Source organism: Coccinella septempunctata, chromosome 5, assembly GCF_907165205.1.
Source record: "Coccinella septempunctata chromosome 5, icCocSept1.1, whole genome shotgun sequence".
NCBI lineage: Eukaryota > Metazoa > Arthropoda > Insecta > Coleoptera > Coccinellidae > Coccinella > Coccinella septempunctata.
The window spans coordinates 33044484-33059081 of record NC_058193.1 but is presented as its reverse complement, the minus strand read 5'-3'; the positions used below and the strand labels follow the sequence as shown (position 1 = coordinate 33059081).

The 14598-nt window shown below is 34.7% G+C and overlaps 1 protein-coding gene across 1 annotated transcript; it reads left to right on the top strand.

Moving 5' to 3' along the window:
• Positions 1-3785: 3785 nt before the first annotated feature.
• LOC123313919 (T-box protein 2-like) lies at positions 3786-14470 on the top strand. The gene is made up of 4 exons (XM_044899027.1): positions 3786-4002; positions 4328-4430; positions 8774-9179; positions 12610-14470. The coding sequence occupies exons 1-4, from the start codon at positions 3819-3821 to the stop codon at positions 13087-13089; spliced, it is 1173 nt and encodes a 390-aa protein (XP_044754962.1). The 5' UTR covers positions 3786-3818; the 3' UTR covers positions 13090-14470.
• The last annotated feature ends 128 nt before the right edge of the window (positions 14471-14598 follow it).

The following is a 14598-nucleotide window of genomic DNA, read 5'->3' as shown; positions in this document are numbered from 1 at the left end:
TACAGTTGTAAATTTGGCAATAGTATTTCAATATTGATAAATTATTTCCTTAGGTATGTATTCTCTAGAGTTATGAGTCAATTCCGAAAAATTTTTGATATATTTCTGGATTTGCAACTCCCAACATTGAACCAATGAAATCTAGAGAGCCTTCGAGAGATAAACAATTTTTATAACAAATTATATATATTCATGGTAATTATTATAATCCAGTTATAAACTATAAATACATATTGCAAAAACGTTTTCATATTCTGTCACCTCAAAGCTCTGTTTTCGAAAATAAAGAACCAAGATCGTTTTTATTTTTAAAAATTATTGAGAATAAGAGAGAGAAGAAAATATTCCGAGAAACATTGGCTAGTTCAACTCACATTTTTCTCATGAGACCAAACTCAATCTTGAACAAATTCGCAGTACTTTTCATCCGATTGTTTGACTACAAAATATTATCAGATGGGTGGTAAACTAGAAGTGTGACTAACACAAACAAAATTGTCAGGGTGCACTATCGCCTTATCGAAGTATTTCCATTGATAAGGGCCATTATGAGAGTAGTACTAATTGAAGGGACCAATCAATGTTTGTTTTTTGGAATCCATTAGGGTACCCAAGAAACCGCTCAAGTTCTGAAGACTTCTGTCAACTTCCTGGATACTAGAATTGCCAGCCAATTTTTGGAAATCTAGTTGTTACTAACTTTGCCTTATGTTTTTATCTGCTTCGATATGCTTGGATGAAGTTTTCTGGGAAAATTTTGAAATCATAAATAGTTGTTTATGGGGGACTGTTAATGATTCTTTTTGAAAAATATACTAATTAATCAGATTTGTTTTGGATATTTATTTGGAATGAAATTCCCATCCAGTGTTGATATTTCTCTCATCATAAGTACAAAAAATTGATTTTAATGACATTGAAACTACTCTAATGTTTTGTAGAAAGCTTCAACTTCAACAGAAACAATGCCGAAAAAAACACCAATATTTCCTATGAACAGGTGTCGAAAATAGACAATAAAATGTCTAATGAACAAATTTTCTATTAACAACTTTTACGGAAACTTACAGTTTTGAGTCACTTTTTATTTCCTTGAAATAGTGAATCAGAAAGGTAAATAATGTCTTACCCTCATTTTCAGATTTATCTACCTCTCATCAGTCCTTTCTTACAAAACCTAGTTGGAGTACGTATTCGAAAGTATCGGAAGTGGAAGAAAACAATGACTACGATAAAGAATGAACCAGACAGGATGTACACATTCTTGTGAATTTAACAGGATAACATTCTATGTTTTTCCGTCCATATTGCTTTTTTGGTATCACTAAAAAATTAGATGAAATTTGGAATTACTCTAATTTTGGGAATAACCCACTATTTGACGTCCATCGATGATGATTAAGTAAAATTCATAAAACAGATTTATCGGTCAAAATATGTCACTTGGAATAGATAGGCTTCAACTGATTCCGATAACTTAATAGGCTATTTCAGAATAATCGAAGAATCTTGATAAAAGTTAAATTTGCACATGCAGCCACGTTTTAAATGATCGTGGGAAAAGTATAAGTCAATAAAAATAACAGCAACCCATGAAAACAAAGTCGAACTTTCTGACAATATACAGGGTGAAAATGAATCGTTACGAAAAAATTCAAGGGTGATTCCTTGTTTAAAAATATTATTGTGTGGGTCTTACATTTGAACTTTTTTTAAGTTGCCTCTACAGCCCCCAAAAATGACACGTGGACCGGTGGACCTGAAGAGCAAAATTAAAATTAGGAGCCATCTTCAGGGCCCTGTATCTGAGAAGGTGCTGCTAAAAAATATTTAAATGGAAGTCTCACACCATTTTCTGATCAACCCTTAAATTTTTTCGCAACTATTAATTTACACGCTGTAGGTATATTGCTTGAAAGTTTCTCAACTCAACTTTATTTTCATCTCATGGATTGTTGTTATTTTTATTGGTTTTTACTTTTCCCACGGTCATTTTCAACTTGGTACATGTGAAAATTACAGTTTTATCAAGATTCTTCAATTATTCTTAAATAGCCTATTAAGTTATCGGAATCACTTGAAGCCTATCTCTTTAAGTGACATATTTTGACAGATAAATCTGTTTCTTGAATGTCACTTAATCATCATCGATGGACGTTAAATAGTAGGTAATTCCGTAAATCAGTGAGTAAACAGATCAACCATTCATCGAAAAGGGATTGAAAACTCACGTTTCAAACAACATTTCTTATCTGCCGAAGTAAATATAAATGATGGTTACTGTGCAAATGGTTGGACAAGTGAACAGAGTTTTTGCCGATGTCTTATCACAATAATTCTAGTTAAACAAATGACAAAGTTTCATTTATTTTGTTTCACTTATTATGGTGATGATTGGTCACACTAAGCAAGATGAAATGGATTAGCTATTTTTCCGTTTTTTAAGGAGAAAAGAACAAGAAAGTAGGTAACTGGTTTTAAAGTCCCTCGTTTAGGTGTTTTTTCAATAGGTTTACACTCCAAATAAGCTACTCTGATGATTTCGAGATACATAAAAATACAGGAATAATTGATACTTCGATACAAAATTTCTATCACCACCATCACCAAAGATCGAAAATCTAATGAGAGTACAGTCAATTTCTCTGGTTGCAAATTGGTGAATGCGTCAAGAATATAATTCGAAATAGTTTTCTCGTTGTTTTTACTAACAAAACATAATATGACCTCATTCGTGAATAATCCTGAACTTATTACCTAAGTACAGATTTCTCAATATCAACAATTGCTATTTGAGTTCTAAGAAAATAAAAATCAGTGCACAATGCAATGTGGAAATTATTTTTTTTATACGTCTGTTATTTTTTGTCGTGATTATCATGAATTATGATCGATATGGATAAATGCATATTCCACAAAATTAACATTGATCAACGATACTGTTTAACATTGCTTTATCCTAAAACAGCCATAGTATAACCAAAGAGTAACTCTTTGGTATAACACCGTTACAGGTCAGAGCAATGAATGGACTGAGTTATAAAAGTAACTACAGGCAATTATTTAATTTTATGGTAGTTTAACGTTTCTTTGTGAAGTTCGAAAATTAAGTTAACTCAATACCAGACACTGTAATGTGTTTATGAGCTGTTTATTCTCGTATAATGTTTTTTTAATTGAAGTCAAAATAAATATTGAGCAAGCCGTCATCGAATTGAAAGGATTATTGTAAAAAGGGATACAAATGGCATATAATTTTTACACTCCATTTCTTTCCAAAATCAGGATACTATTATTGACTAATAGACAGCGAATTGTTTTATATTTTATACTTTTTCAATTATTCCTATTAGTGGAAAATAAAATGCATTAAAAGAATACTATTCGAATATTCTCATCTCCTTGAGTATTTTGTGATTTCAAATTAAACTTAAAAAAGTTCGATAGCAATCAAACAAACGTGAATTGGAATTTCGAATTATTCATCACAATAATGAAAATTGAATATTTTCTTCAATAGCTTATAAAAATAATATTGTAATGACTTTTGACCCATATTTTTTTATTTAAAATAATGTTCATTTTTCAAAAATATAATGTTTTTTTAACAAAATGAAAGAAACATTTAAGAATTATTCATCAAAGCAAATTTTCCGTTGGTTCAGGTACTTTTGAATTTTAAATGAATCAACCACGAAATTCTACTAACAACAAATGATGAACGGATAAATAATATAATAAACATTCAATCAACTACTCAGTGATGATTATGATCGACTGATAACACCATCCCCTTCCACTACTTCCTCGTGGTATAAATGCAAAAGGGGCAATGCCAGAATGACAGAACTTGTATCTACTCTGGAAGAAGTACTTCGTTAGGTGGGAGTAACAGTGTTATCCCCAGTGACAGTGTCAATTTTGTGAAATTGGTGTATTACAACATAGGTGAAAAAGTTTTAAAAAAAAGTGAGAAAATGTATGAAGGAGTTTACAACGCTGGTAAGTAACATATGTTGAATAAAAACAGTAAACAAATAAATTTTGGTTTCAACAATATTTTGTGAATACAATTCATTTTCCGCTATTATGCAATTTTTTATGGAACTTGATTACTTTTGGACTTAATGACTTCTTCAGTTCGAAAAAAATGCAAATGACATTTATGAATAGAAGAAAAATAAGATGGAAATCCTATTTTATCGAAAAGGTCTCAACTGTGAACAACAAAAATATTTGGCATAATGCAGTTTTGAATTTTTTCATTATAAGTAGGAATAGTTTTTAATGAGGTTTGTTTTGTTAATCGATTTTTCAATTTTTCCAGGTGCTGATGGAATTTTAGCCGCCAAGGCTGAATTGAACAACAAAGAGCTCTGGAATAGATTCAATGAAAACGAAACTGAAATGATCATTACAAAAACTGGGAGGTAAGTTGACCACAAATTTAAATTTCGAAAATATTTGAGAATATCAATCTGGAATGATTTTCATTCAAATCTGATTGACTCCTGAGTCCTGATTGACTGATAAGAAAATGCTGAAAATATCCATTAGGTAGTTTCGTACATTTTCATCTTCAATCTGAAAATAAGGATCAACAATATTTTCACAGGAAGCGAAAACTCGTCGATGACAAGCTCTTCATCCTTATCAATCTGTAATTTTGTTTATATTTGGTCGAAAATTCGGTAGACATGATGCATGTTTACAAGAGCGATACCCAGAAACCAATTGACGAAAACCACATGTGGTTGCAAACCCTCGGTAAAGTAAACAATGAACGTCTTGCTAAACAAAACACACCACTTTCCGGTTCTGACGTTTCAGTTCGTGACCTAAGACAATAAATAACAATTCGGGAATCTGCTTAAGAAAGGCAAATTGATATAGGAGGGATTATTTTCAGAAGGAATTGGAATTTTTTCCACACTCTTTTCCTGAACATTTTGCTTCAGTTATTTTCATTTTTTGAAGATTTTCATCCATATAAGAAGCTGAGAGATATAATATATCTACCATAAAAAGTGCAAAGTATTTTCCCAGACAGGAAATAGCTAAAGCGGATGTGTTGAGGCGTCGGTCATCGACTTTCCAAAATCGGCAAAAAACCTCAAATGAAATTGTTATTGTCCTCATCTCACGTTGTAAATATGTAAAACCACTCGAGGCTTTATGACTCTAGTTAAAGTCAAGTACCTGTTTCTTTCATTGGACGTTTAGGCACTTTCGACACGGTATTGGTTTTTGAGAATTCCTCCGATAGTGATAAAAGGCAGACATCCTCAATATTTTGGTGCCAAGTCGGAAGCAATTATTAGCGTGTTTCCTCTCGAACTTTCTGAGAAAGTGCCTTAGAAAAAATACGTTTGGCACGTTTCATTACTCGGGGAAATACCGATGATTTGAACGTTTCCGTTAAAAATAATAAATAAGCTACAACAGTTTGAAATTTCTTTAATTTACCGGTCGGATTTTGAAGATTCACGATAATTTTCGGAGAATGTAGGAATGGTATGACTAAGCCTGAGTTTTTCTTATGGTTTTCTGTTGATTGCTCGACATTTCATGATTTTTTCAACTGGAATAGCCCTCATGTGTATGTCGTATGTTGTAAATACATTCCATTCTTCGTTTTTTCGAGCCAGACATAGTTCCTCGGCAAGGATATGAAGATGCTACCCGTAATATCTGTGAGAATGTTTCACTGAACTCTTTTTGTTCGGTAGTACCATTTTGAGGGTCCAACAATGCCCCCAAAAGATACCGCCCCATATTAATAACAATGATACAGTGAGAGCAGTGTAATGCACTTGTCCTCTGAAGTGATGTGTGAATTTAGCCTTTGTATTCTTCGGGACGGTCTTTTTTGAGGGTGGTTGCGACAGAAGGGCTTATACGGGATTACCTAGGGGTGGTCAGTGTCTCCTGAGTAGCACTGGTGCCATGTCGGCACCGTTAGAAGGATAAGTCAAGTGTTAAATGTGTTAAGGTCCTCTTCTTCACAATGCCAGTTTATTGTTTCATGTTGTTTGTGTACCTGCTGTCCGATAACACCAAATAGGAATTAAAGCTGTCGCCAGACCACTTGAGGTTGATGAGTAACCCTGAGATTTTGCTAAGGGACGCAAACGTAGCTCAATTATTATTTTTGGTTATGCAACACTTTCAACATTAAATAGCTAATTTGTTAGTTACCTACTAGAAATGTCGATCAATGAAAATATGTCCACTGTGTGTCGAACTTCATTTGAAATATCTATAGAATAGAACTCTTTTTTTCATTATACAGGGTGTCCCAAAACTAGTGAATCAAACGTCACACCACGATAGAGTAGACCAAATATTATAGAATGACACCAACATTAGTTCAACGAAAACGTACCGTTTCCAAAATAATCAGAATTTTATTAAAATACCTAAAGTTGCCGGTTTTCGAACTATTTTTCTTAATCACAGGGCCAGTTTGTGAAAAAGGATATTGATTTTAAATTATATTGAACTAAGATTATTGTTTTATCTCCCCTTATTGAAATTATTTCAAGTAGTTAATCGATAACCTAAGTAACTGTAAATTAAAACAATTGTTTTTTTTACATTATTTTTATTACTCAGAATGACCCCCCTCTATAGGGGTGATAATATGGGAGAAAAACGCTATCCTTAATCACAAATTGTCCTTGTGATTGAAAAAATAGTTCGAAAATCGGCAACTTTAGGTTAGGTTTTTTCACAAACGGTACATTTCCGCTCAACTAATGTTGGTGTCATTCGATAGTATTTGATCTACTCTATCGTGGTGTGACGTTTGATTCACTAGTTTTGGGACACCCTGTATATACAAAGAGAAATTATATCGGGATGAACAATTCAACAAAAAACTACTATTTGGAATAAACTTCACAAATACTACAGGATCATTATTCTTTTTATTGAACACACTTAAAATGATACGTTTATTATAACTGCTCAAGATATTTTTATGAAATATATTTTCAGTTGTTTATCCATGATGCAAAGAAAATCTGAAATTCACCTAAAAGCACTTCTAACTAGGCTACAATGTCTTTGGAATCACCAAACATTATTATTTGAATTCCTGCAACATTTTTGAATCGTTAGAATGCCCCTTCAATTGGAAACCTTTTTTGTCTCTGACATTTTTCAAAATGTAAGATTTTCCAGAAAAATCTAGCATGTGATATTTCGGAAATAGCCAGTTTTACGAATATGGTTTAGGGGATAATTTCCATTCGTTTTTAGGAAAAAAATCATAGATGAAACATATGTTTAATGAAAACCCGAATCGAAATTCTGGATATTCTTGTGACTTCCCTGTACAATTTTTTCGTTAAAATCAGAGTGAAAAACTCACTACGATGGCTTCAAAAACAGTTCCTGAAAATCTGATCCTTCTTACTTCGTTAGAAGGATAACATTTTTTTACTTTTACCTGTCACCAATTTTTTTGAAAATCAGTCATATTCTCTGCCTCTTGCAACACCCGCCACTGCCTTATTTGGACCAAATTCTCAGGGAATTTCACGGGGCTACCGGTGCTGTCATAATTCAGCAAGGACATCTGTGTAGTTCATCATTTTGAAGCCCAGCATCGGCGATTTCATTTGGACCCTTTGCGGTCGGCATCCCTCTTTGTTTTTCCGATTATTGTAATCCCGGGGAATAAATTGACAGTCACGTTGAAATAACACATTATAATCATCCCCCTACCCCTCCAGACGGAAGTGGTGAAGAAGAAGGTGGTCCATCCGCCGACAAATAAAGTGTTGATTCGGATGAGAAGGCAAACAGGAGCAAATCCTGTGAATTATTATGATTTGTGGCGGAAACGGAAAATGGGGCCTAATTTGGGCAACATGTGCAAAAACTGAGGGCTATGAGGGAGTCACCGACGCTACTAGAAGTACCACTTGTTGACAGCTCATGCAAATCACAAAATTTTTTGTATAATGGAGTATCAGGAAAATATTCGTCAATTGGGCTAAAGAATTTAGGGTTTTTAATTCTGATTTACATTTCTGTAGTTTTTGTGGCTTATCCATCGATCAAAAGACCCAGCCTCTACAGGGTAGGCAAAATTCGTTGTCTACTGAGGGGATCTCAAGAATTATAGCAGCTAGAAGGAAACGGATGACATATTCTCTAGCTCTTTTTTCATGAATGATCCAAATCTGAAAGCAGAATCGGCCTATCATTTTTAGATTTCGAGTTATAAACAAAAATTTAGATTTTGACGATTCCGAAAAGTTCTCATAACTTTTTTCTCTTTGAAGTTACAGATCGGAAACTTGAACCTTCTTAGGTACTTTCATACGTAGAATCTACTGACAGAAGATTTTTGTTCTAATTCAATAATAACAAATGCAATAAAAGTTTGCATTTGAAAAAATGAAAGTTCACCTAATGATTCGAAATGGAAAAATATTTTGAGCTCATCAGTGGATTCTACGTAAAAAAGTGCCTGTAGAAGGTTCAAGTTTCAGATTTGTAACTTCAAAGACAAAAAAGTTATGAGAACTTCACGAAACTGTCAAACTCAAAAACGACGTATCGTAGGAGGCTGCGGTTTTCACCATTCTTTGTTTCTTCGAAAATGAGCTCGAAAATGTGTCATTTCAATTATAATTGAACATTTTGTGTATTTTCTTATTCACCATAGGTTTTTTCGTCGAAAAATCATCTTTTGAAATTCCAACCAACGAATTTTTCGATGTTGCTTCATAAAAATAAAAATTGATCTATTTTGTTCCAGGCGTATCTTCCCGATACTGAAAATAGACTTCTCGAATCTGGACCCCGACAAATACTACTGCCTCCTGCTGGAGATGCAGCTCATCTCGCCTCACAGGCTGAAATTCACAGCGGAGTCTGGCTGGACGTCTTGTGGGGTGGAGGAGACTCCACACCCCGGAGTGTACATCCATCCGGATTCCCCCAGCAAGGGGGATCACTGGATGGCTCAAACGGTCAATTTCGAGAAATGTAAGCTGACGAACAGCAATACGCCCAGTCCGGGCAGCCTTACCTTGAGCTCGATGCACAAATACGTACCAAAGATCATACTGGTACAGACGGACAATTTGCAACAGTTGCACTGGAGCCCATCCAAGACTTTCTACTTCAAGGAAACGGAATTTGTCGCTGTTACAGCGTATCAGGTGAGATTAACATCGGTGCATGGTGTTTCCCTTCCCCAAATTACTCCTGGAATTTGGAAAATCTCGTTTTTTTTGGGTCAAAAATGAGCAAAGGGTTAGACCCCTTAATATGACCTATTTTCTACTTTGTCTGAAAACCAGGATGTTCTATTACTGTCTTGGGATATGGAGTGCAAAGAATTTGTTTTGAAGATTGTAGAAAACCAAACAGTTGATGATTCGATAGAGAATTGCACTCCAGAGAGCTCTTCGAAGTCAACAATTCGAAAATGAAAAGTGCAAAAACAAAAAAAATTATTTTCTCCTAAACTGGGCCAGATATTTGAAATTTTGGTATGAAAATATAGGTTTTCGAACACGCTGAATCTATTGCGAGAAATTTCGAGAACCTGTCTCCCTTCGCTTAGATTTTCATCTTGGAAATGGCATTTTTCAAAAATTGCAATTTTCAATCTGCGATATCTCCTGTTATATTCATCTGATCCATTTGGGATTTTCGGTTATATAATCAGCGTTGCCTAGGCTTCCACCCTAGCACAAAAACTCAATTTCGAAAATCTCGATTTTTTGGGTCAAAAATGAGCAAGGGGTTAGAACCCCTAAAATGACCTATTTGCTACTCTGCCTGAAAATCAGGATTTTCTATTACTATCCTAGGATATGGAGTGCATAGAATTTGTTCCGAAGATTCTAGAAAACCAAACAGTTGATGCTTCACTAAAGAATTGCACTCAGGAGAGCTCTTCGAAGTCAACTCGAAAATGAAAATTGAAAAAACAAAAAAAATTATTTTCTCCTAAACTGGGCTAGACATTTGGAAATTTTGTTTAAAAATAAAGGTTTTCGAACACGCTGAATCTATTGCAAGCCATTTCGAAAGCCCATCTCCCTTCGTTCAGAATTTCATCTTGGAAATGGCATTTTTCAAAAATTGCGAATTTCACTTGAGAATTCGTCAAGACCGAACGGTTGTGCCGAAATGGATGAAATTCTCAGATGTATTACTAGAAGAGTTGCTCTTTCAGAATATGTATCACTTTTCCATCAACTCTTACTTTTATTGAGATATAAACTTCTCGAAAGCTGACCTTCGAAAAATATTGAAAAAACTAGGTTCAGTTAAAAATTCGTCAAGACCGAACGGTTGCATCTAGATGAAAGAAATTCTCAGATTTATTACTAAAAGAGTTGCTCTTTCAGAATATGTATCACATTTCCATCTACGGTTAATTTTATCGAGAGATAAATGACTCGAAAGCTGATCTCTGAAAAATACTGAAAAAGCTGGGTTCAGTTAAAAATTCGTCAAGACCTAACGGTTGCACGTGGATGGATGAAATTATCAGATTTTTTACAAGAAGAGTTGCTCTTTCAGAATATGTATCACATTTTCATCTACGGTTTCTTTTATTGAAAGATAAACGACTCGAAAACTGACCTTCTAAAAATCCTGAAAAATTCGTCAAGACCGAACCTTACAGAATTTCAAATATAAAATTATGCCCCCCTCCCCAAAATCACTCCTTGAACCGCCACTAAAAACCTTCGGCATGAAGAATTTATCTGGAGACCAAGATGATGGGTTAAGAGATCAACTTTCAAATACGTTGAGCTCCCTTAAAAACAAAATCTTCTACGTTTCATCTGGCCTTGTTACAAATGGATCAAGTTATCAAAAATTTATTTTTCAATGGTAAAATATTGAGAAGGAAATGGTAAACTTGCGAAACAATTTTTTTTTATTGCCATCTCCCTCCCATAGAATGGGTGCACGATTTTATTTCTGTCAGTTTCCTGGTTTCTAAGAAGAAAATTAAAAATTTTCAGTTGTCATCTTTACGAACTGCTCAAAAAACAAATTAAAGAAAGACTAACACACTATTTTTTGGCGAGTAATAACCCCTTAAATTTTCTTGTAAACCTTGTGCAACACAAGTTCTAATTCATGACACACAGTTGAACAATTCACCGATTAAAAAAAAACCGAACTGAAAAAACGCCCATAATCAATCAATCGATGAATCATCGATGTCGCCGGTGGATCAAGAGGGCGTGCAAGGAAATTTTCACGGTATTCTCAACGCCTGTCGATGCAGGACCTCCACATCCGATCATCGGTCCTGTTTCAAAGGAACGAAAACACGCAATTAACCTAATGTAACTAGGTCTGTTAAAGTGTGGCGCCACGGGCTGTCCATTGTTTGTCGGTTGAAGGACCGGCCTGGTAGATATCGCATTTCTGGCAACAAACAAGCAAATTGTCGTAGGATATGGGCGACAGGAGTCTAGACTCACCCTCGAGTGTGTGAGGTGCCATGCCACCCCAGAAGAAACCGAGAAACGTCTCGTGGTGCAATAATTATGCACAAAACGCCATATGATCCTTATACGGGCTCGTTTTAATGGCGGTTAAACAATGAGGGGGACTGTCCTTTGATGGCTTTGATTTTCGCCAGACTTCCTTCAGAAATAAGCCATTGAAAGATTCAGGAAATGCTTTTCGACGGGAAATTAAAACCATCCTCCTGAAGAAGAAATACATCCCTTTAATAATTCCACTCTTTTTAATTCGATATTTATTTAATTATCAATAAAAATTAATAGGGCAATTTTTTTTCGAAAGCTCCATCGATTGTTGCTTTGTTTCTGGATCGTAGAAATGTACCCAAGTCTCATCCATAGTAACAATTCGGTTCAAGAAGTCTACATCGTTTTCAAATCGAGCACAGATCGAACGCGATGCTTTTACCCTTGCACGCTTTTGGTCAACATTGAAACATTTGGGGGATCCATTTTGCAGCAATTTTTCTCATGTCCAAATTGACGTGAACTATATGATGAACGCGTTCGTATGAAATATTCAGTGCTTCAGATATCCGTTTTAGCCCAATTCGACGGTCTGATAAAATCATGTCATGAACTGCATCGATATTTTCGGGGACTAACACAGAAACTGGCCTTCCTGAAAATTGACATTTTTTGAGTCTTGTAGTCCAATTTTTCATGGTCGCATACGAAGGACATTGATCACCAAGGGTATTAAGCATATCTTCGTAAATCTGCTTAACTCTTAACCTTTTTAAATACAGGTACTTGATGATGGCTCGATACTCCAATTTTTCGATTTTCACAATTTCGGTGGACATCTTCTTTTTTTTAATTTATTGCCTCTCTGGTTTACTTTTTTGACCTCAAACTTCACACTGACACTTCTACTGAGTCATTGTTCGTTGCAAATTTTTTTTTTATGCATGGAACTGGTCTAGGCTAACTAGATATCAATACATAATCGTAATAGCAAAACACACTGGCAAATGATTTCTATAATGATTAGGGTTTTTTACTAGTACTTTCTTGACAGTCCCTTTGAGATTTTTCACTTAAATTTGCATACATTCCCTCTTGCTTCAACTTTTCTCTTTCTTTCCAGAACAACTCCATAACAGCCCTGAAGATCGACCACAACCCCTTCGCGAAAGGCTTCAGAGAGAATGGTAAATCGAGATGCAAGAAGAAAATATTCGAGATGGAGATGAAGCAAAGAACATCGTTGAATTCACCCCGAAACACCGATTCATGCGATAGTATGTCTTCACCAGAACCACAACCCATCTATCATCCATCTCCAATACCTTCAAGCAAGAGTTACTATACCATAGATGCAACTCGCCCAGAACACGAGCAGATAATGCCTATTTGTCCCGTTGCTGTGCCCGCTGTCAAGAAACATTTACAGCTGGACTTCGTCAATCCTTTCGAGAATTACCACAAGCAGATTTACATGTACAAACCTTACTTGGATCAGGCATCCTTCCGGTTAGATATCCAGGAAGCGAAGGAGAAGAGGGATAATCAATCGGTTAGAAAATTGACCGATTTTTCGATAAAGAACATAATAGGGGAGGCTTAAACATCGATGTTCTTGACGTTGAGCGAAAAGCTGGTGACATGTTGATATTGGTACCATCATCATGAGTCGAAAAAAAAAAGAATGAGAGCTGTCCGCTTAGCTCTGGAAAATGCGGTTTCTATTTGTCATTGTTTGACACCGAAAAGAAATGTCGGTGAAGGTGCAATGGTCTTCAGTGCCAACTTTCCATGGGGACCATAGGCGATTCTGTAGCTACCTTAGCCCCACTAAACGGTTATCCTTAAATATCAAATACGTTTAGTGGTGCTAAGGTAACTAGAAACTGTTGATAGTTCTGATAAAAATTTTGATCACCCCCTAGTTATGGTAGTCTGTCCAACAGTTCCTGGGCAGAGAACATAAATTGCCAGATCTTCTGTATTGTTTACGAATCGTAAACGACTTCTATTGAAAGTTTGTAATCAGAAGTAGGATAGATTTCAAACTTTCCCTAATATTTTCCCTTCGGTTCAATCATAATTGATCTATCTTTAAGGAGCTTAGCTAGCCAAAAAATATGATTTCAACAACAAAGACTGCAAACTGTGGTCTATGAACCACACGTTTATTAACCATTCGCCCTGTACCGCTCCTGCCTGACAAAACCCATGACAAGTGACGTTTATATTAGGTATTTGTTTCATAATGTGGGTACTAACTTTGGTTCCCTTCATTATATGATTTTTTTTTTATACATATGTAAAAGTCTCGTTTGCGAGCTTTTTCTTGCAGTCGAGCAATCGATTGAGAGATCAGTTCCATAGAAAACACTCTTGATTTACTGTATGATAATTTCAGTTCACTAATGCGGAAAAATATTCCCAAATTCATTTCTCATAATGGTTTTCTAACACTTACGACACAATACTTATATATTTTGTGTGAGATGAAAACTATACTGTTATTTCATCAACGCCGATTCTAAAATTCAAATGTACTATCTGAATAATATGGAAACGAAATCGAAAATATAAATCTTATTGTCAAATCATAAGCAATTTAAAAAATTTTAAACTTGGTGTTGATGAAAATCAACATTATTGTGTCCATTATTTAAGAATTTGTCATTGAAAATGACTTATTCCAAAATTGTTGTGAGTAAAATATTGTAAATTTGTAAAATAATTGTTGATTTTTCATATTTTATTATATATAGAAATTTTATAATGCAGTTTTTTATGCTTGTCTTCAGTTTATTACAATGAAGATCAGCAACTATAGAATGCCGAAAATATGCTCTCGTATTTTCGAATATATTGACATTTATTAGCTCTATTATTATCATTATTATTTATTAAGATTTTTGCACTATCACTTCAGTTCATGAAACTTTTCCCTTAATCTAATTGGCCTGTGTTCAATAAAAATTATATTGAACTAATATGACTTTTCTATTATATCCTTGATAGTTCACATATTATTTTTTTATTTCTTGTCTACTAATTATGATGAAAAATTACCCAATGTAGGTATATCAACCGATGTGCCTCAATCCAATCTTAGATAAAA